At 33.4% G+C, this 24,272-nt stretch overlaps 2 protein-coding genes across 10 annotated transcripts in view; both read right to left on the minus strand.

Moving 5' to 3' along the window:
• LOC105317365 (dynein axonemal heavy chain 3) overlaps positions 1-995 on the minus strand; it is a 34,440-nt gene extending 33,445 nt beyond the window's left edge. For 3 of the 5 annotated variants that reach the window (XM_066065758.1, XM_066065756.1, XM_066065757.1), the window contains exons 1-2: positions 751-995; positions 25-48 (exon numbers count right to left, since the gene is read on the minus strand). In XM_066065758.1, the coding sequence (XP_065921830.1) occupies positions 25-48; positions 751-771 (45 nt within the window). In that variant the 5' untranslated portion in view covers positions 772-995. The remainder of the gene's footprint in view (positions 1-24; positions 49-750) is intronic. The other 2 variants (XM_034457909.2, XM_034457907.2) reach the window with 1 other exon arrangement.
• A 1,341-nt stretch (positions 996-2,336) lies between these two features.
• LOC105317360 (ras-GEF domain-containing family member 1B) overlaps positions 2,337-24,272 on the minus strand; it is a 36,000-nt gene continuing 14,064 nt past the window's right edge. For 4 of the 5 annotated variants that reach the window (XM_011413987.4, XM_011413986.4, XM_011413988.4 and 1 more), the window contains 15 exons: positions 21,541-21,594; positions 10,198-10,299; positions 7,317-7,406; positions 7,145-7,222; positions 6,575-6,805; positions 6,209-6,295; positions 5,746-5,811; positions 5,560-5,628; positions 5,332-5,427; positions 5,071-5,214; positions 4,819-4,959; positions 4,554-4,706; positions 4,020-4,086; positions 3,810-3,882; positions 2,337-3,663 (listed from right to left, as the gene is read on the minus strand). In XM_011413987.4, coding sequence (XP_011412289.3) covers positions 3,645-3,663; positions 3,810-3,882; positions 4,020-4,086; positions 4,554-4,706; positions 4,819-4,959; positions 5,071-5,214; positions 5,332-5,427; positions 5,560-5,628; positions 5,746-5,811; positions 6,209-6,295; positions 6,575-6,805; positions 7,145-7,222; positions 7,317-7,406; positions 10,198-10,299; positions 21,541-21,594 — 1,470 coding nt within the window. In that variant the 3' untranslated portion in view covers positions 2,337-3,644. Of the gene's footprint in view, positions 3,664-3,809; positions 3,883-4,019; positions 4,087-4,553; positions 4,707-4,818; positions 4,960-5,070; positions 5,215-5,331; positions 5,428-5,559; positions 5,629-5,745; positions 5,812-6,208; positions 6,296-6,574; positions 6,806-7,144; positions 7,223-7,316; positions 7,407-10,197; positions 10,300-21,540; positions 21,595-23,840; positions 23,933-24,272 lie in introns of those variants that run through there. The other variant, XM_011413990.4, reaches the window with a different exon arrangement.

The following is a 24,272-nucleotide window of genomic DNA, read 5'->3' on the forward strand; positions in this document are numbered from 1 at the left end:
GATAATAGAATCTTTATTTTTTACCATTTGAAATCGTCCAGGTGAAGACTGAAAACAGGTCAATATTAGTGTTATGATCAAATAATTGTATGTCACATATTGCTATAATTATACTTAATAAACAAATTTTAAAAAAGGTTTTAGACAATATACAAATGCAAATCAAAATAATGTAGGTCTGTCACAAAATTTATGACAAATTATCAGAGTGCTGTGGTTCTGCTCGATCAAAATTTGTGTACATCAACGTGCATTACAAAGATCGATAAATATATTATATATTAATATGGTACAGATTGAGTTATGGTTTTGCACTCAGTAAAAATTTTACTTATATTTTTTTTTATGAAAAGCCTCATTTTTAAAATGACAAGTTAGGTAAATAAAGTTACAGTTAACTGTGTGTTATGATTCTAAATAATCTTTATGCACAATGTAAATGATCATAAGCATGGTTTGCAATGACTCATCTTATTTCACAACATTCTAAACTGAACTGGAATATTGGCAATGCTGCAAATTTATAGAAATAAATGGTTCTGTAATGACGACTTCTTGGCAATATTACAACAATGTGACTCAGTTGAATAATCCAATGCAGGTATAGCAAGCAACTGTAACTGCAAAATTCCATACAGCACTATTAAAAAACTACACTGACCCTTGTCTTTGACAAAATTTATATATTAAACAATGTTATATAATTGTATTATGTTTTTATTAACGATAAACAGCAATCTGACCCCTCACCTTAGCTCTTTCTAGCGCCATGTTTACGTTTTGTTTGGTGCAAACTGGCGGAATCTATGATTTTCCTGGTTTGATTGAACTAATTAATTCTCTAATCCAATATATCTCAGTCTCTCCCAGGGGAGAAAATAAGAAAAACTGCTCGGATGAACTCAGAATAACTATTTTTCGGCGTTATTTCACGCCACTTCGTATATTCATGTCCTCCATTTTCATAAGCAGCATCCGGGCGTTAGTGTTGCTAGGAAAATAACGTTATCGGATTGGCGGAAAATCAAAGCACCCGGACGCTTTGATTCGTCTGTGTCCTTAAAGAGTTTAATAGAATGAGCGGGATTTATGAAATTTTATTATTTTCTTAATCTAATCAAAATTAACACAAATTTTCTACATTTTCAATACTTTGGCATGACCGAGTTGGTTTACTTTTTAACTTAGTTTAACATGAAAATATCAGTGTTTACTTTAAACAGTCTTATAATATTTGCTTTTGACAATTTTTGTTTGGCTGTTAAACTGTATCTATAGCTGATTTAATCAAGACATAAATAACATTTTATTATGTCTTTGTTTGAATTTATTCTTAATTTTTTTTCCACTGTTTTAATTTATGGATTAATAATTTATTTTATAAATTGAAGCATATTGAATGCATGCACTTTCACAGAAAAAAAATATATATATTTATGACAAAAGATAAAACATCCTATTTACTTTTCAATTCAGATTTGGAACAAATATAAAATAATAATAATAATATGTGTACAATGTATCTAGCTACAATACTCAGAAATGTTTCAATAAAAGTTATATACAAATATGTGTATGAGTTGGATATTTCTTATGCTTATACATTAATTGCCATGTGGTTTTGTCCATGTATTTTTTGATGGCAATGTGAGTTATTCTTTAAAGTCAATGGAGTAACAATCATGTTAAGAGTGATTCATCTGAAATCAATGCAGTAAGTTTAAATATCCAGTCTGTTCAGAATTTCTTTTTTTAAGTATATAGGTCATATGCTTTCTGTTTCTACTAAAACCTAATATAGGTCGAAACTGCTGTCTGTATAAGTTATCAAATTAAAACACTGTATGTATGCCTCCAGAGGTCTTTGATAAGTATATAAAGTACCATTTTAAATATTTAATTGGTGGTTGATAAAGTCATTCGGTAAATGTTTTGATTTACCAAGCATGGATACCAAATTTATAAATACATGTATAATCCCAAAGTACGAAATGAGATTTATTGCCCTTTCTGCAGACTGCTATAAGTTTCTTGTGTTTGGAAATATTTTTGAAATGTTCATGAATTGTGTATTTACTAATAGTTTTAGTTTCAATTGCAGGGTTCAGTATTACCAGTTAAATCTATATCTTAATTTTATTTTATTAGAAGTAATAAAAACTGAACCAATATCAATACCATGGCGATGTCTCCACATCAGTCAGCTACTAATTTAGTCCTACCTAAATGTATTTTTTGTTCACTTCTGCTTATACAGTGTAGCCTTTGGCCATAAGAAAAATTTCCTTCATCAATTAAATCCATTGCAGAATCTCAATAAAAAATACAAAAATCAATAGATTTTTAAAACTTTTATTTCAATAATTTATCAAATGAGAGATTCCAAGTATAAAAGAATTCACCCATTTTTCATTGTTTTCATATGTACAAATTTGATAACAATACAATAACAAACATAAGTTCAGTCTGTAAACCATATAGTCACAGAATAACAACAACAGCTGAACTTTCTCCACAGAATTCCTGGACAACCTCTCTCTACCAGGAATGCTTGTTTCACTCATTGCACTGCTTGCTCTGCTTAACAGCAGAATATATAATATTATAAAATATAAATACTTCTTTGTCAAAATATAAAACAAGACAATTTCTTTGGACCAATGAATCAATGTTTGAATGAAGGTGAACAATAATAATGGTTAGTGTTTTTTGGGTGATAAAATTTCTGTATTTCAAATGGTCATTTAATGACAGGATGACGGTGATAAAATCAACAGTGACTATGACATGGCTGAGATCAATTTGTGCCCTGACCATTCAACTTGATTCAAGGCTTGCGTTTACCACATATACTGTGAAACAAATAGCACATTCAATAAATAGCACTCATTAAATTAATTCAGAGACAAGTATTGAAGAGCACATCAATTGATGTGGTCATTAAGTTCCAGGGGGAGAAATATTTGGTAAAGTTTGCAAAGATAAAACTATAAATCCAAAATTTTGTATCAAAATAAGCAACAACAGGATTGTTAAAAAATATGGTATGTACATTAAACATCAAAATATGTGCAATTTCATACAGTACAAACTCCCAAATACAAAATCAATAAAATAATAGAATTTCATTATGTTTGAAATGTTTTTAAAGAAAAATACTCTTTCCAGTAAAAATAATGCCTTTTTTCTGCAAAAAAATCCCCAGTTTTCTTATTGTCTTTCATTATTGCCAATGGCCATTTAAAAATTCAAATGTTACAGTTTAATATCAACATAATAAATACTGTGATTAAAAAGAAACAGTATCAACACTCAGGAAGTTATCTCCCTTGATACGGAGTCTCTATGCCCTATTTATGAGCTGGACTGTCAGTTCTCTCACAGTTCTTAAAAAAGAATGTCAGCCTTGATTGCATCAATCACTTTGGTGAAAGAAGATCAGTGTCCTTGACATTTTTCACTCTCGGTGTGGTCCCATTGATCGATCAATCAATAGATTGATTGCGGAACTGCATGCTGATCGAAGGATGCTGACAGCAGATTCGTCACAGAATGACTAGGAAATTGGACGTCAGCCAATGGGATGGCTTGTCTTATCAGGAATGTAGAAGAAGGTCCCTACATCATTGTAACAGAATTTCCTATCAAACACTTGCACTAGCTCTAAAAAAGAAGAGATTGACCATTAAATTTTTGTTTTCATGACAAATTGGAACACTGTTCCACATTTATAACAGAGTTTTTGCAAATCAAGTAGAAGAAGTTGACAAATATTTATATAGCAAATTAACATCACTTTGTACACTTACTTTAACTGTTTATGTTTTTCTTTCTCAAAGCTTTTTTCTGGAGCCTCACATTCAAATGATGCTAAGGCTAAAGCTATAAATAGAAGAAAATGAATGTTTAATATATATATATAGCAACATGAAAAAATTTTAAGATTTTTTTTTTCAATAACTGAAAAATCTACCGTAATTAATTCATATATGATCATGAAAAAAAAACCATTAACTTACTTGACTCTGAGAAGACAGGTGATGTCAACAGGTAATTGATAACTTTGTCGTTCTTTGGGAATGGACACTAAAGAAAGACCATAAAAAAAATCAATTAGCATTTAATCTTGCAATGGCAGTTTTATAATGGGTATTGTCAAGTCTCAAAATCGATGACACTTGAAATAAATGAGCATCTTAAACTATCTCTCACATAAATCAGACTATATCAGCAGGTGTTACATTTGCCTTATTCAAGGAAACATGTACAGGTAATTTGTTTTAAGTTTACATCTTCATGAGATAGTGATCAATTGTTAAACCTTTCATTACAATGTGAACTTAACAATGGACATGTGTATATATCCTCAGGGAACACAAGAAAACAACATTATCTTCAAATCTAGCACAGAGATAATCACAAGTGGAGATTAATATTTCAACTACAAGAAAATAAACTGCCAAGGACCATGACAAAAAAACATCATCCTAAGTATAAATGCATTGCCATATTGATCTGGACATTATCTACTGATAAAATATGTATGACCCTACCTCAGCCTGTTGCCAGGTAATGAAGTCTGAGATCTGTTTTGCCAGCTGCCAGAATTTCTCAAAGTTGATATCTCCATTAGGAAGCTTATTGGAACAACCCTCATTCAGGAAATACAAGTCTTTTACAAACAAACTAAAAAATGGAATGATGATCTGGAAAGAAAAAAAAAGTTTATTAGGAGTTGTCTCCCTTAAAACACATTTTTTTCTAATACACCATATAATTTTGTCAAATATACTCCCAAGATCTGAAGTAAAACCTCACCTTCTCTTCTTTGCTGCCTGCCTCTGCACCCTCAGACCTCCACATAGCTGCCTTCAGACATGAACGATAGATTCCAAAGTTACTTGTGGGGTCCATTTGGTGCTCCAAGATCTCAAATTTGGCTCTGTTCACTTTTGACCACTGTAAATAACAAAGATCCAAACTCCATTATAACAAATGTCACCCACTTGTATCAATTAAACATTTCACCAGATTATTTTCAGTTTTAGCAATAAGTTCTATATTACTTACCGTTTTCTTTAACCTTGACACCCAGGTCATATTCATTCCGGCAATGATTGCCATCAGGGAGTTAAAGTTGCCCATGTTTATGCACTCTTTTGCCACATCCACAAAATACTCTATGATTCGAACCCGGTTTTTCTTTTTTAAATGCTGTAATACAAAAAAAACAAAATTTATAATAATCCATAAAGTTGTGAGTCAATGTTACTTCATGGCTACATTGAATCTTTTAAGAGTGTGTTAGTGTACATAGCATAGAAAACTTACTGAGCAAATTTCTGTTGTGACAAAATAACTAAGTCGATTGAACCAATGTACATAGGCTTCCAAGTTACTGGTTTTCTTCATGTCATTGTATGTGGTCTGCAAAAATAAGAAGCAAATTTTAGATTTTCTAAATAAGAGAGTTTCTGCATGGATCTCTTATGAACCATTCCTAGTGTTAAATCTCAATCATCCTGATTTTCTGTGTGAGAATATAAGCAGATGAATTACCTCTTTTGTGTTGGCTTCTTTAGAAAAAGCTTGAACAAATTCTTCTGGACCAATGTGACTTAACCGATCCTAAGCAAAAGAAAACAAAATAATGTGTTTAAAATCCATTTTAAACCCAAGATTTCAATTTAAAAATTGAGATGAATTTCTCATGAACAAGAGGAGGGTTTATTTATTTAAACTCACCAACTCTATGTGAGTCAGTTGCTGTGCTAACTCGAGAGGACTTGGACAAACCTCCATTATATCCGTCTGTTAAAAAAAATTAAAATAAAAATCATTGATGTATATAAATACAACAGGTTGTAAATTTCAAAGGCTTCTCCCGGTACAATGACTCTACCGGTACATTAAATAGTCGTTAATATCTTTCATTGATAAAAGTTGATGAATTATACCTCAACCACATTAATTCAAAATTTCCGACAGGTACATGCATGAACTTTAAAAAGACCTCTTTACCTGTGCTTTTCACTTGCACTGAACACAAATCTTATCTGATGTTTTGATTCGTATTTCTTTAACTGTTCAATTGATTGATTTGCAATTTCCGTCACATGCACATCCAATATCGCGGCAACCTGACGTTGCTTGGTCAACATGCTTATTTCTCGTGACTCACTGAGAGTGACTCAGTAATAAAACTTACCGTCGGCACTTCCTGAGTATTGGATCTTAAAGTTGCTTCGCTATTCCATCTCGCTAACTCTTCCTCATAATTTTGCAGCTCATTCAACTGCAGGAGAGATAGAAATCAATATATACCAAATGAAATTAAATGATCTGTTTTCATCACACCAGAAGTAAAGGAGACCCATATAATATCAGCTTTTATTTTCAAATGACCAAATCAATGAACTTGAAAACTAATGTTAAACTTAATTTAAAATGGACCCACTCCATATTTTATGGAATTATAATTGCAAGGTAATAAATGGGACAGGAATGTTATTTTTGCAAAATTTCATAAAATCACTAGACCTCATCGGTAAATAAAAGCAGATGAAATACAAACCTTTTTCACCAAGGAATGTGTGATATTTGTGACATCTGGCCTAAGTTCAGGGTAAATTGCCAGAATTCGTTGTGTAATCTCTTTCAATTTCTTCATCATTCTCTCATCCTGGAAATCATATGGGAACATGTCTGCCCACTCACTTAGTAGCTGGATTATGTTGGGTCCAAATTTACCCAGCTTCTCTTTCCTTAATTCATCCTCAGACAGATTCTGCTGCAGGATGCAGACCTACATGATGAAAAAGTAAAAATCTTATCCTGGCCTAATGTCTACTGCTCACCAACAATAATTTCTATTAATGCTTTATGCACTTTCTGCAGAATGCTTTTTTGGGTGAATGTATCATTACCAAGTTATGAAAGGAAGATGAGAGCAAGAAAGAAGAAAAAAAATCTCCTGACATATTTATGGCTGCTATGGTCAGTTAACCAGAGACATTCAGTCTCAAAACTACATGTACTCCTGATCTTAAAGTGACCTAAATGTTTTCTTTAGCTTCCACATTCCTGATGAAAATATAACTGATCAATCATTTCTTAATGGTAAAAAAAAGATGAGGATATTTACCTGACAAACTTCACTGATCAGATCATGGGGTCGGATAAACAGACGAGAGCTCAGCAAAAAGGCGAACACATAGGTTTTCTACAAAACAACAATAAAAAATACAAATGTTAAAATTCACTAACTAGATACAGTGCAAAATATAGAGCTGAATTGCAGGTGATATATTACTTACATCAGGATTGTATTCATCAGTGGGAACTAGGTGTTGTATTAAAGCTTCCATCGATCCGGCCATTAGTATACCATCAGCAAATATCAAGGCCTGAAATCAAAAAATACAATTACGTCACGAATATCAAATCTCAAGGCGGTTGTTATCCACAGAAACGAGATACGTGTGTATTAATTGATTCTCTGCAAAAGAATTATAGAAACCTACAGCAGTAGTGTTCTGTTGTCAAGATCACATAAACATAAAATGACATGCTTAACCACTAACTTTGATTTTAATACTCCAGACCAGATGATTCTATGTTCTATAAATATATATCATAAGTATACATAGGAATAAAATTTCATCCTACGTAAAACTTACAAGTGGATATGGTATTTCCCTGAAACTATAATTTGTAATATGACTCAACCAAATAAGGCTAAAAATTTACATCTCTTTAGATATTAAAAAAAGCAAACAAACAACTTACAGGAAAAGATCTTTTACAACACTTAGAAAATTTCTTTCTTCGAAATTTGACCATCTTGTATGTTCAAAGTGAATCATCAATAATGCAATGCTTACTGTTCTGATTAATTACTTTCATTAGCATTAAGACCAGGCACCTCTAAGTACTAAAGCTCATATTGTGATTACTAATCATACCACTAAATAAACATTATGTGTATAACTTAACTGTAAATCAAAGAACCCCTGATGTTAGAGTGAACTATTAGTTTTAAGAATAATTAACACCTGTATGAATATATCTTTACAGCTTTTAACACCTCTATTTATGATGACAATTAATTCCATTTAGGAGCTTAATACTATTTTTTATTATATCTATTTTTAGATCTTTATTAAATATTGACTGTCTTCTTTTGCATACAGTAAACTTTACCAAACATTATTTGTACATAAAATCATAATTTAATTCATTTTAATTTACCTTAGGTTTTTTAGTAATTTTTGATTCCAAACAATTAACACACATAAGTCCTGTGAATAACCAAAAGCTGAATGTCTAGAAATAATAATCACCCATCACATTTACAGGTAAAATCACGATAAGATATTTCCAATACACGTCCTATAGCAACGAATGCTTGCTAAACACTAAACACACTTCTGGGTTGCTGCTTGCTTAAATACCACCGTGATCATCTTTGCGCCGCGCAAGACCGCTTTAGAATAGTAGCTGCCAGGCCACCAAAAACAGGATATAACTCTACAGCTTCTAACAACTTTGTTTTTGAATTCATTCAAGAAATTTGTCCCAATTAAGATACGGAAACACTTATTGAAATTGGATTAATTTACGGTATCCTTACCAATTTCCAAATCGTAGTATTTCCTGAGATAAACTCTTGTGAGGTAAACACACAAATTTCACCAATAAGCAACCTCCGCTTTAACTTCCAGGATATTGAAATGAAGGGTTTTCCTTTTAAAATATTGACTTTGTTGCGACATGCCCACACAAATCAAAGTTCAAGTTATCAATAAACTGTTCTACCTGGTTTGCCCTATCAATGAACAGCTTAACAGGACTTGTTGAAACATTATATCTTTGAGGTACATTTGTTACAATTAATGAAATCAAAGAGTTTGTAATTTATTGATTTCCTGTGCAGTGTGGACAACACCTATTAGTGATCTGGTGGCCTCAGGGTGTAAAAAACAGGTACCATGTAATATTTGGTCTTGTTACAACCTCAGAAAACTACATGCTGTATTGATTACTAACCCAGTGTAACTGCATGTTATGTAATCAATACTAGTTTGTTACAAACTTCAAAGGTGATTTTCCTTCAATAATTAATTATATATTTTGTGTGTACTAAGAAACTTCACATGTTGCTATTAATCAACTGACTATGACATAATGAAATTATTAATTGAAGCATATCATTTAAAAAAACCCAAAGGAAACATGAGCAAAAAAATTCTGCTCAAAATTGCAAAATTTCCCTTAAATTTCCAAAACCTTCTGCTACTCTTCACTTAAATAAATCCCTCTACAATCAAACATGAACTTTTTAACCTGAATTTTTTGAGTCAGAACAAATCTCATCCTCCTTTCTTTCTTCCATGGTAACAGTTTTTTGTGGGTGGATTAGGGTAGTCAAAAGGAGAGGGAGGGGTTCATCATTTGTGGGATCAACCTTTAGCCGGGACCTTATTCACAATGAAAGGCCAGGTAGCATTGGGTACAGGTCTGGTTTCAGTAAATTGGACAATTACTAACATTTTCTGGTTCAATTACTTGACACTAGTAGATTTGATAAAGAGAATGTTAACTTAAAAGAGGTTAGGGAGAGCCATGACACTGGTTGTAGGAGGAGTGTTTTGAAATATAAACTGAAAAGTCTACCACAAGTAACATCAAACTGTTGGTACATGACATCCACCGCATGCATGACTTCCAATCAAGAAGATGAAACTGGAGGATTATTTTTAAGACTACATTAAGACACGAATGAACCCTCTTTTCATTTATCAAATTGATACAGTACTTATCTATGTAATACAATATAGAAAACAGTGTGGATGGAAAATTCATTATGCTGCATTAATTTCTTTGAAATGAAAACTGAATACATGCGACTGGATCACATAATTAAGATCTCATATTTACTGCCATTAATATTATTGTTCCTGTAACCTCAATATATAGGTAACATTACAGCACACAAACTGCATGTGGTTGCATGCAATAACCAGGTCAATTTTCACAGCTGAGTTACAAATAAAGTGGGTTATACAGTAATGAGGTGGTGTGCTGTGTTTGGGAGGGAGAGGGGGGGGGGGACAAATAGAGAACTTCAATTGACTACTGCTTTCTGACAAACTCCTACATGTGTATGTACTAGTAATAATTTCAACATGGGCGTACCTGGTCCTTGGAGTAATGGCTGCATGTGTTGTTGTTGTTATTCCCAGTCTGACTGTGATCAAGCATCTGAGAGAAGCTGAGCATCTGGGGACTCACGGTTTTCTGTCAACGAAAAAAACCACCAAAATATTCAGAAAACCATTATAAACATTTAAAACATCATATATTTCATTTTATAAGGTACAAATACTGACATTGCATCCCTGTATTCAACTCAACAAATAAACTTGTCAATTAAAATGATTCTTTTGAAGATGGTTAGAATGAAAAGTACACAGAAAAAGCTAAATTCATTGATTTCTCCAGATCAAAAGTCATTGATATTTTAATGATATTTTTACCAGAACCTAATCGAACATACTGCTTTTTTTATGTTTGCAAAGATCATATTTTTTTATGATTAATTTGCTGGAGGACATTTATTGGGATATATGGTTAAACCTTTTGGAATTAAAGAGCAGCCTTGCCCGATGTACAACAAATCTGTAACACTTGATATCTAATCTCCATCTAACCATTACCATATTTATCCATAATATCTCGCATCAAGAAGGGTGTTAAAAATACCCTAAATCTGATCAAAAAATAAATACTACATGTATTGCGTCAAATGATCTAAATATGGATACCCTTTTGGAGCAGGAATTTAAACAACCAATGAGATATTGCCAACAATTGATCTGACGTTACAACTTATAAATCAATTAATTGGGTTACTAGGAAGTAATGACATCAGAGCAAACTATTTCCATCTGATTCCATCATGAAAATACTTCACAGCTTGGATGAATTATTAATTCAAATTACATGTTCTTGCAGTTATTATAATTACATTTTGCACAAATATAGCCATGGAGACTCAATTGATCCCTATGGACTCATTACAATGCGCCCATATAAGATCTTCTCTTTTCTTCATTTCTGATTCTCTTCTTTCCTTTTATGTCAGTGTTACGATGCCAAGAAACGGAGATCCACACATTATTTATTCATCTTTTCTACTTCAGACAATCAAACTGTGAACTAGCTGCTACATAAATTCCCATTTCTGCACGTCTTTTTTTAGATGTGACTAACAAAATACTTGATCTCTGAGCAGTCTTGTGATAAAATTAGGATGTGTGTTTTTGTTAAACAACAAATGGTCATAATACAAACCAAACAGAATGCAGCTTCAATGGAAAGGAATAATGTTACAGCTCACTAAAATAAGTTTACAAGTGAAATGCATCCCAGCTAGCCATTAGAATTGATCCAGAGTTCCCCTTCTCTCTATCTATGGAAATTATATGAAATCTGATATGTAGCAAGAGGAATAAGAGTCTTTATTACATCTGTACTTCAAAGGTTCCAGTAAATGCTTGACTAAATCCAATTACTGCTCAGTCATTGATTGGTAAATAGGCCAAAATGGACAGGGATGAAGATAGGATACTACAATGTCTTCCCAGAGGTCTGTACATTAAGAGTATGACCTTGTGTATAGAATGATTTATAATATCAGTGGCTGGGAGTAAAGTGTTGTCTTTGCTTATGATCTGGCATATCTATAATCATATAATCCTAGCCATTTCCAATTTTTATGGTTGTCATACCTATAATAGACCATGGAGTCCCAAGATAGTCATTAACACTAGAAAAGTCCACATAAAAAGTTTTAACCTAGCTACTGAAATCACACCAGCCCAGAAATGAAAATTGGCTTCAGACAGTTGCCATGGTCTAAATGATACCAACAGGAAATGCCGACCAACAACTCCCATTCAATAGATAGCCAGCATTACAATGAATGTTCAGACATTGCGTTTCCTACAGGAAACAGAACCTGTTCCTCTCTTACCAATCTCCATCCTCCTCTGAAGTGGACCTCTTCAAGCTGCCATTCATGTTTTACAATATAGGATTGTAGTAAACACAAGTATGTGGTTCCTTTCTATGCACAAATCTGACCGCATCACCTTCAGATGCAGAATTGTTCATTTATTCATTAACATTTTCCACTCTATGTACATTCAGTCAAATTTCTATGCATATAACTAAATGTACTGGTATTCTGTCTACATAGCTTGGTAATCTCTTGTACAGAATAAGTTTTAAAACTCATTTTCATTTTGATTGATGCAGCAAGCTAGAGTCTGGCTTATGACTGACCTCACATCACATTAAATGCTAACAATAAAACAAGCAAGATATGAAGGACAATCCCCCCTAAAAAACATACAGAAAGAAATCACTACCTTTAGAGAGGCACCTTGGAGTTGGACCATGATGATTGTCACTGACACACAACACTAAACAGACCCCAGTGTGACCAGGCTCAGATTCTTTTATCCCAAACATTTCATTGCCTGAATCCCCATAAAGGCCCAAATAAAAGTGCATTATCAGCAGCAGATGAAGCAGAGCAGAAAAGACTGATTAGCCATAAACGCCTGGGTGTTGGGCACTGCTGGCACAGTCTGGTCTCCCCAGCACTTGTCTGGTCTCCGTGACCTGAGGGCCATTGTCACCTTCTGAGACTCTCTATCTGGAGGAGTTGCACCGAGCCTTATCTTCCCAACTTGTGCAATTTGTCTGGTAAATGTCATTTGTTTTGTGCTGAGGTTTGGTGCAAGAACATAGCTTGACACTAATTTGGCTCAGTCAGACCTAATACAATCTATTCTGTCGCTGTGAGTAATTTATGGCCTTCACCTTTGTGTACGGATTTGTTACTTAATTTGTTAATAAGTCTATTTCAAGTGAACAATAAATCAGAAGGAAAAGCAGATTATCTGTGGTTTACAACAGAATTAGAACATATATAAATGAATTAAGATACCTATCTGATTGTCTTTCATGATTCTTAAAATAGTGTCCTTATCTCCAGCATCCCTCTATGCATATGGCCATCCAAACACAGTTTTCAAAGGTTATAAAAAGTTTAGTTTAATCACATCCAAGTTAGAGCTATTAGAACAAAAAGATGCTACTTCCTGGCATGTTATCAAGACCACACCTGACCTTGACTTACATCCATTATATTCCAGGATCTTCAAAGATTACATGATATTTTTAAATTCTAATCTTAATTTGTGGATTTTTATTTTTACATGATTTTAACCCACATAAACTTTATTCTCCCAATTTTACACACTGTGGTTGTTGAACATGTACTATAAACGTAATTAAACATCTATGTGCCCATTTGTTTTGAGAGTTTTATTTTTTTTGCAAAGAGCAGTACATTACAAAGTGCAAATGCACTTCTCGATCATTCTTATAAATTTATTTATCCGAACTTCTAAATGATACACAGAAAAATGCACTTAAAAAACAGCTTCTACGCAGAACAATTGAAATAAATCTAAGAATTCATGGCAGAAAATAGTAACACACCAGTTGGCAATTGTATCGTTACCTTTTAAATCCAATAGATAAATCCAGTTCTCCCATCACATTACATCTTATTTCAAGGCACATCCAATTATATATATCAAATGTGTTTGTGTTCAAGTCTGGCAACTTCTCAACAAGTATCACATAATTTCACAACCAAATTGCATGTCCAACCTTGATGTTGGATTTATACACACTGAAAAGGACTTCGCCTATATCATAATATTATTGTTCGACAGTCTATAGAAATTAGCAGTGTCCGGCTCTTATTCATGCAGAATATACCGAGAGTCTTATAATCTCATCAACAAAATATTACTACGTCAATGAAGAAATTTTCCTATCTCCGATAATTCCCTGGAATGAATAGAATCCTTTGTTTTGCTTTATAGAAATGCCTCTCTAATTAAAAGTGCAGAGAATATTAAGCTAATGAAGCTGTAATTTAGATAAGAAAGAAATCTTTGTATAAGAACCATCAAAAACATCTCGAGTCTATTTTCATCTAATGGATATTCCAAAAATAAAGTAGCATACACAGATGTTTCAACCAACGTTCCGTACACGAAAGTCCTTTAAAAGTATGCCGAACATTTCCAAGTCAGTTCAGATATAAGTGTAAATACCGTACATGTATACATGTAAATGAAAAGTTTGAGCCAAATCAGAAGTGGTGGCAAAGATCGTGTTTAAATTAAATCATGTTACCGGCTATGAACAATTGTAAAGGAAAGAAGCGAGCATAAATTGAGCCTTGATCTCGAATGACCTATTCACTTTATATATTTCCTGTGTTGAGTTATACTGAAGTTTGGACATCCATCTCATTAGCTTGATCCTGATCTCAAGGATGTGAATGCATGTTCTTGCTAGCATTTCAGAAAAAGCTGATTTTCCCATCTTATTGCTTCATATTTTACTCAGTAACAAAACCAACAATACCATTGCCTTGGTAAGTCGACCGATAAACTTTTGAAGACCACATGAAAAAAAGCAGTTAAGATTGGCAATTACTTCTACGAAAGGAAATGGCCTTTAATGGCTAGTATCTAAGTAATTACTACATTTATACTGATTCTTCCATTAGCTGATAACCAATAAGGTCCACACAAAGACATGAAAGGTTACAGAATCTAGCCCTGTAATTGTACACCTTTTCTGTTTGGAATCCCAATAATGGTGAGAAATTTGACAAATCTATTACCAGGAAAAGAAATGACATTCATACCGAGTTACTCATCAGATCACACAAAAAACCACTGGACAGTGAAATCTGCAATTCTGCCATCTATTGTGAATGTCCTGTTCATATATATCCCCAATATACATTCAAAACTCTTTTATTTTTACGAGTTTGTATTTTTTTTCTTCTTATTCATAACTTGGTAATTCACAGCCAAGAGAAATTTTCTGGTAATTTTTTTCAGAATTTTTTAAATCTTTAAGGGAAATTAAATAAATATTTCCCTAAAAAACACTTGTTTTGACGAGTTATTTACGGGGATGCAGATGTAGAATTATATCCGATCGCGAAAATTGACTTCCCGCTGCATCATTTATTACCTGCCGTACAAAACGATTTCCTCAACTCTTGAAGCACTTGATATTCTGCACGTTCTCAAAGTAAAAAGAATTAAACCTGCTACTGATGGCATTTCAAACACCCTTCATCTAGCTAACAAAAAAAAAATCTGTGTAATTACGCAGATCTCTTTCCTATTCTAGATCTCGCTGGTAGATGGATCATCACAACACTCCCTATTGTCAGGAAGCTGGGAGTTTATGCTACGGTCACTTTATCATGCACTGCTATATTTACAGTAGTCCTGTCAAACACACTTTGGAAATTGTAGCTTCACATAAACAGAAGGTTCATCATGTCAAACAAGCCCAAATAAATCCCAGAAATTATGATCCAGAAATCTCATTGACAATATAAGCTCTAGATATGCTATACTTCACACTCCACCGCAAGAGACTTTCCCTATATTAAGTTTGACATATTAATATGTACTGAGTACCAGTACATTAATAAGAATGCAATGAATAGTAATAAGAATTCAGTCTTTTGAAACAAAATGATCAAAATACTTTTAAAACTAATCAGTATCTAAATACCTTATTTATCATTAAATCTACCATACATTAAAACTGTAAAAATTTATTTGACAAACGTATTGAAGTAGAATTACTGGCTTGTAGCTATTTACACAGAGGAATCTCATTAATTTGGCTTTATCTCATAAAGTTGTAAGACAAATCACCCAAAATGTACAAATAATGATTTATATAAGGCAGATATGTGCAGAAAATAAGTTTGGGAACATGCCTACAAACCAATCACCGACCATTCACTGCTTGATGCCAACAAAGTAACAGCTGATACCAGTGAAGTTTTACCGATAAAATGTCACTTCAACTGAAAATGTTCCAACTTTTCCTTGTACCATGGCCAGCAGCAATGCAACTGGGAGCAGCAAGCATTTAATTCCTTGGATTGATGATGAAGATGATCTTAATAAGAGCATCATGAGACTTCAGTGTAATACCTGGGCGTTTGCAGGAAGGAAGATAAAACATTGCAGAATGACGAAACTGAGAGTTCATGAATGCCAAAAAACCCATGTTAATGCTCTAACATAACAAATGCAGTAGATAATATGGGACAAATTATCGTTTCAGCGCTACCTACTGACCTTCAAATTCACAAAATCTAATAGTAAGGAGCTAAAAAAATCTAAAAAATTATCTCCATTAAGTCAAATGCCTCTGTTTCATGATTTATATACTATTGCTATAATGCAAGGCAGGAAATTCTTCAAACATGTGATAACATTTTCAGAGCAAGTACGGTAAATATCATACATACCAAATAATTATCGGTAACGTAATGAAAATGCATTGTAATCATGTTAAGAAAATGAAGGTAACATACTCCCATTCTCCAGCACACCCAAATCTAAATATCAGATCAAGATTTGTGTGAACTAAATAACAGAAGTATGCAGTAATTGAGCTTGGAAGGGTCAGCCCACCCTTAGAACCAGGGCTTGAAAACATGTGAAAAAAGATCCTACTGAAAAGTCAAAGTATTGGCTCTTCACACAGAAGATAAGGGAACCACATTCTCACAAGACTTCTCTCGGTGAGTGGAGGAGCAAGTGCCCCCCTTAACAGTTCTACAAACATACAGTATGACTGATACTAATTTCTCTTCAGGGAGTGATGTGGGTGGCATTGTTATGTTCTGGGATACAGCACATAAATCTGATGGGTGGCTATTTACAGAGGCTGCAAGGAATAACTGATTAATGATGTATTAATTGCAAACACTTATACATGGATTGGCAATTCTATACTACGTACATATAGAAACATCATAACAATCAATTCAACCTACGCAAAAGAATCAGAGGAAAATACTGCCATTCCAACGTCATTTATCAAGGCAGTTCCATTGATTTACTCATTTGGATATTACTACCATATATCTACCCTGGTTGAATAATGCATAATGTTTAGACACTATTACATATTTTTTAAAATAACTTACTGATTTAATGATTAATAGCACTATAATAAAAATAGAAATATTTTTTGAAAAGAAATACTTTGACCTTGTTACAAAATAAAAAAAAACTGAAAGTGAAAATGACGTCCTATTTCACATGATCATCACATGAAGTTTAACATTTGGTTTCTCCCACAAACAGTATTTTTTGGTAATTATATGATGCATTTAAGTGTTTTTAATTCTTAAGATCCTGAATACAATACCGGTAATTTAAAAGGTGGACAAGTCACAGGAAAAAAGGGCTAAAGAGAACATCTCATTGCATAATAAACTCTCTATGTGCAGCTTCTATTCTGAAGTAGTTGTATATTGGCCAATTAAGAGGTACTCCTACGTTATACTGAGAGATCTACTTCACCTTGACCTTCAAGCTATTAATATCTACCAAATCATAATCATGTAAAGCCCACATGCTGCATTTCTCAATCCAAGCATTTGACAATTTAAAGTGATTTTTTCCATAAACTGAAAAAATTCCCCAAATGAAAAATGTTCACTTTGCATGTCCCATTTACTAAATTCTCAAGTAATCTTTTTTAAAACTAAAAAAATCTCCCTTTTGCCTTGCAAGGTAGTTCATGAGGCAAAAGAAGAGCAAGATTAATTTATTTTTCTTAAAATATGAGATTATCCTATATGACTACTAAAGACTTTGCTGTAAAATTAAGAATCCCTTTTAAAGACTATGGAGAAACCTGTGTAAAACTAGGGCATCTTCGAAATGAAATTGCTTAGCAAGGCTTCTTCTCGGATCTTTGACAGTAATGACATATGCAGGCAAAAGACACAAAATTACAGAGGAGGCCAACAGTTTGAATCAGATTACATTTTTTCAATCAAAATGTAAAAAAGATCATCTAAAAACATTGCTCATTCAGACACAAAAGAAGTTGTAAAGAAAAACAGCAGGATACATGTACCAATTCATTTATGACTGTCTGACTCAAAAGACAGATTAAAAACATCACAGAGAGTGATCTAAGATGTTACGTGTTTTAATCTACTCTTCACCCAGAAAAGAGATTACTTCCCTTTATTTCCAAGTGATTAAAGACTAACAGGTATTTCCCTTTGTAAGGAGCACATAACTCTGCCAGGAGTAGTGTGGTGTATCATTAAATATCTTACCAGATTAAAGTCTCCAAAAAATAATACAGTACGTTTTATGGATTAATATGGAAATATTTGTGTTTTGTGAAAGAAAATGTCTTGACCATGTAAACCTACGGTCAAAAAAATGTTTTAGTAAATGCACCTATTGTATCAAAAAACCAACTTGATTGACTAAATTTCCTCTAATATATATATCTTGTACACTTAATTTTATATGTTTTGAATATCTTTAGCAAAACCACCTATTTGATCCTGGGTATATTGATTGCCACCCGACACCACAAATCGGCTATGTATAAAAATTCATGAGATGTAACAATATGCAGAGAATTGCTTGGTTCCTTAAGACACAGAACTCAGAAATCCCCCAAAACATCACAATGAATAATGCATTGAAAAAACCCATTAGGTAGCTGGCACAGGCACAGAATACATACTGAAATCACGTTTCATTTAAATTCAATTTGATAGGGCAATGACTGCGAGGAGTCAACAACTGCTGAATCTAAACAAGTCCATTGAAGTTGGAATGAACATAATTAAGGAACTATCATTCTGGCTCCTGCAGGATAACCATCTCCTCCTTGGCACAAAAACAAACACTGGGGAGACAATGTCAGGGTCACTTTTGTGAGCCTTGTGCCAAATTGCATGTGCATGCATCTATCACTATTTTGGCATATTTATATACAGGAAGCTCTTAACAGCTGATACTCTTCATTTTATTTACTGCCAAACCTGTGGAGATTGTTTTGAATTTCTTTATTTTTTAGTACTGGTTGGGGAAGTCACGTAAATAAGTTGATCATATTACTCTTGTAATGAGAGCAATGACTTACGAAATATTGAAATAGCCTTGACTCTGTTGACAGTCATTAGAACAATCAGAAAGAAATGCAAGAAGTACCCTAAGAAACCTTCAAAATAGAAACTGCACCAACAGTTTAGACATCTGGAAAAAATATATTTGCAACCTCTTCCCAAAAAAACAAGATAAACATTTGCTTGACTATGTTCTAAACGATTGAGTACATGGTATATCCCTTTCAAACATATTCCAAACTCTATACTCTAGAAATCTTGGCTCAGTATAAGTCAACAAAAGTATAGAGGTTAAAGCATCAAACTTTCAGTACAGCCCCTGGCTTTTGTATCAAAACCTCTGTTGCATTTCTCTGTGCACAAGCTGCCAAGCTCCCCTGCAGTCTGTGTAGATCGTGTTTCAGGAGTAGAGAAAAAAAATGCCCCAGTTCCAATAGTACCTACTGCTTGGAAAAATGGCAGAAAAGTGAACAAGTTCATTTCCATGGATAAAAGAGACGTGAGGTATTAGCTATAATTCTGTGTCATTAATTCAGTAAATGCAGTAATGCACTTAAGTGCATGATCAGGAATATACTTTGTAGGTTTGGAACATGCAGTGAATTAGGGATACTGCTTAGATCCTACATTTACTGCACTACAAAGCATATTATGTTAGTGCTCCCTCATGTGTTCAAATTGTAAACTTTGATTTTTACTTTTCTCATCAAGATTTGGCACAGAATCCATAACAATGATTAGTATTTTTGTATTACTTTAAAACTTTACTTCTGGTTTAAAATCAAATAACATGAAAAACTAAAAATTAGAATTGAAAACATTGACCTATTAAATTCAAAAACTTTGTGATAAAAAAATTTGGATCACATTTCCTATCATTTTTTTAAAGATATCCTTTGTTCCCATTTCTTTTTTGGTTCCAATTGGGTATTTTTTTTTTGAAATTCTTTCTGTAACTTGGAGGCCATTTATTTTTGACATCAAGGTTTGATAGTTGAATACAGATCACTTCCATAGTTCACCAGAGTCAAAACACCTTCATCAAACAAGCAAGTTTTTAACTTTAATTATCACAACCGGAAAAGCAGAGATATTTTCCACTGATTCTAATCTCTCCAAACTCCCCACATGCCCCCTCCCCTGCTGCTTGATAGCCCCCAGTTTTTATAAACCATATCATCTGCAATTTCTGGTTTTTATGACATATAATCATTATCTTCTATACATCACACAGTGTTCTCAATGCAGACTTTAAAAAAATTGACATATCTTTTTTACAAACTGCTAGCTTTGCTGGGTTTCAAACCAAGAACAATAGGTGGATTTTTTGTGGCACCATTTCAAACATTTATCAAAGTCTCATTGAAGAGCACCCAAGAATGTTTTTGTAACCAATGCTACTTCTGGTAATTACATATAATTGTTACAATACTACAAGTTCATCTCTCTGGTAAATCTTGAAAAGGTTCTTTCTCTGAGATCGGGACCCCTATTGTCTGTGTTCGACCCAAAGTCATGTAAATTATCATTTGTTTGTCATCATAACAATATGATTTTTTTAAAGTTATTGAACTATTCATGCAGGGCTTGTATTTTATTCTAAACATTTTGACATAATAGACCCCAGCTCTAACAAAAGAAGGAATTTCTGCTAAATCTAAAACCATAAACAGCCTGAAATGTGTAACACACTTTAAACCCAGGGAAACTAAACACGGAATCTCATTAGACAAGAATTTTGCCAAAAATTGTCAGTTCCATGCTTAATAGCTAACTACTAAAGACTCCTGTTTTGGTGGAGGGGGGGGGGGGGGGTTGTGACAAGTGGATGAAAATAAGACTTCCACTGTTCATTTTGACTTGACACACAGCAATAAAAAAAGGGCTGGCCCCTAATACATAAGGGATCTTAAGCCTTCAAACCTCTAACTGATGCAGTCTTGAGACAATGCATGTAAACTCCATGTATTACAAGGACATAAGTGCTACTCTAGACCTCCTCCTTACACTGGTACATGTACATCTTGGTTTGAAGTGTATCTGCCCCTTAATGACTTTTATCTATGTTATGAGACCACAGCCAGAAAGTTCACCATCCTTCAGTGCTGCATACCCTGAAGTCCAATGAACTAGAGGTTTCATGTAAACAATAATAACTTTTTTATAATGCAAACTGAAAATGCTTATCCACAATGGCATATGTCATTTCTGACTCCCAAAATTTCAGTTAGAGACAAATGGTCTGTCATATCCCTTACTTTATTATTGACAAGCAATCCTCTAGTTCATCACACAAATCTGGAGATTCTAGTTTTTGTGACTGATATTTATGAGTTTTGTTTCATTCAGCTTAATCTATATAATTATACACTTCTCTAAGAAACTTCCATATGTTCTAAAGAAAGAAATAGGCAAAAAAAACATAGACTTAAACACACAAAAACAACAACACTTACCAGCCGTCTGTCCTTTGGGGTCTTGTCTTTAGTAATGGTTCCAAAGATGGATGGCTGAAAAACAAGCGAGAAAAAAAATTTACAACATAAACCAACTGTCACTGCTAACATCACACACTAATCACATAATCAAATCCCCTATCAGCCGCAAAATTGATCCGCTCAGCGATCTAAGAAAACCTATATCTTTCCATGTTTGCCACTAATTTACCTGAAAATTGGTTTCGTATTATAGTTAAATGTGTAAACTTTAGAGTGCCCTGAAAGCATGTGGAGTAGGATTTTTTTTTTTTTACTGTATTTACACACACCTATCTGATTATCCAGATAAGATTTGTTACAGTAGAGAAAGAAGATATGTGACAGACCACAAATGGATTGCTCCATTTAGTAGAATACCACAAGTTCAAAATACCATGAATTCCTTAGATCAAGGATTAAAAAAACTTCTGCATATCAAAACATCATTGGTACTTTGGTTTATAGTAAATTTCTTCCTTTTTTCTCATTTTTGCTTTGTTTTTAGTGTGATTGGGTTTTGTCGTTGTTTATAATTCAATTTCCTTAGTCACAACTTTTTGGGTTTACCTGTCGAATATCATATGATACATGTACAAGGACATGGAAATACAAGTAATTAAAGCATGTGTTTTAAATGGATAAAAGAAAAATTCCACATTATGCAGATCAAATAACATCCTGGTGATATAAAAATAGGCCAATCTAAACAGTCGGTGTTTTCCTAAAATTTCCTCTGCCATGTCACGTGTGGGAGTTTCAAAAATATACAATAAAAATCTTTATAATCTAATCAGTTTAGTATAAGCCTTGTAATGAGTAAGAGCTGTCATGATTAATCACCAATCTTTCATAAATTAATCTAAATATACATATACAGAATAATTGCGGAAGATTCCTTCTGACTTTTCCTAAACTAAATTGGTAGCATATTAAATGATTACTGTGTAAAAATTTTCAGTTCAAACATGAAACTCGTATTCATTAATTTGGTTTTTTGTTATTAATAGTATTTTTGTCATGTCGAAACAAGTCCTTTCTGATAATACTATATTCCGTACATAACACTGAGTGCAGTCCTAGGTCACCAACATAGGGGATGAAACTTGATCTAGATAACATGTGACAAAAGGTCATTAGGGCTGACAGAAACACATATAAAATGTCCTCTCTTCCACAATACAGCAAAAAATCAAGGAATTCTCCAGACAGCTGACAAATTTCCAACAAAATACATTCCATTTATCACCTTCCAACAATCAAACGACTCTTGGCGGAAATTTTGGTTATCAACATCATCAGCCAAAGGATCATGTTCAATTGAAGTTACACCAAAACTGAAGCTGCTCTAAAGATCTACAAATGAGATCTCTTGGCTACAAGCTTATAGCAAGAGCCATTATACTTCACATTTCTTTTTTCAGCTGAAGGATTCTTCACACTTACCTAAACAGAACTGAAACAATCAGTTGTAAGTCTGTTCAGTGTCCAAACTTCTGAGATAACATTTATCTTTTGACTTATCTGATTATACCTACTATAGTACTAATATTTTGGACACCTGTAGATATCTATACAAATCCTGATTAAAGACAGATTGTGCTTGTGGTTTATCATGAATGTGAAAAAAACCCTCCTATCACTATAAATCTCTGATAGCATTCAGAGCAAAAAAGTACAAGGCTATCATTAATATCATTAATCAATAACACCTGGGTCAGGAAAAGCAGAATGACAAGGTCAAATAGCATCAATTTTTTTCATTTCACAATATGCAGTATCTGAGTGGGATGGTAGGTTGCACTCTGCCAGATATATGATTAATACAGGGCTGTTACATGCCATCTGTTGCACATCCAGGAAACCAGAATAATGTACAATAGTTGTGAATTCTTTATACTCCAGAAATATACTGTTGGACACTAATAGACACTGCCCAAAGATCTCCCTCCATAAATAAACCCCCATCCCTATACAATCAGTCATCGGGCTTGAGTGACCCTTCCTTTCTTACAATGTGTTCCAGATGCTCCGTAGTAGCTCTGTCTACTCAATGAAAACCCAAACCATGTTAGAATGCTTTCCTACTACAAAACATTTTTATAAAATACAACAAAAACATTTGACAAACCTTTTCATAAATTATCTGCAAATTGTAAATGTAAGATGACTATCATCTTCAGTAAAAGCAAGACCATTTCTAATGAGTTATCAAAAGGAAATGTTTTCCCAAAGTACATGTACAAAGAGTCATAAAAATATAACAATAGCTTTCAACATACCCTCAAGGAAAACCAATCATCTTCCTCATTACTTCGTAACTTCATTAAATTTTTTTACTAAATTTTGTTTTCAAAAGATTTCCAAATAGACTGTTCCTGCGCAGGGGTAAGATAGGATATGCCTTCGAATACAAGATCAACCCATTGCTTGCAGGCGGGGAGGAACAAGATGGAATCATTAATGGTTTCCCTAGTGAATGGATACTGATCTGCCTCAGCAGCACTCTACAATGATTCATATTTGACCAGCATTGCATCACAGTCAGAGAAAGCATTACTCAACAAGTGATGAGCAACAAATTCTACCAGGCCAGTTTGACTCATGCGAGATTATTGGAAAAGAATTAAACTACAAAAATATTGCTCTTTGGAGTAAACTAGCTAAAACAAGGCATCATCCGGATTATTTCGTAAAATGGATCAATTAACCAG

Source organism: Magallana gigas, chromosome 7, assembly GCF_963853765.1.
Source record: "Magallana gigas chromosome 7, xbMagGiga1.1, whole genome shotgun sequence".
Taxonomy (NCBI): domain Eukaryota; kingdom Metazoa; phylum Mollusca; class Bivalvia; order Ostreida; family Ostreidae; genus Magallana; species Magallana gigas.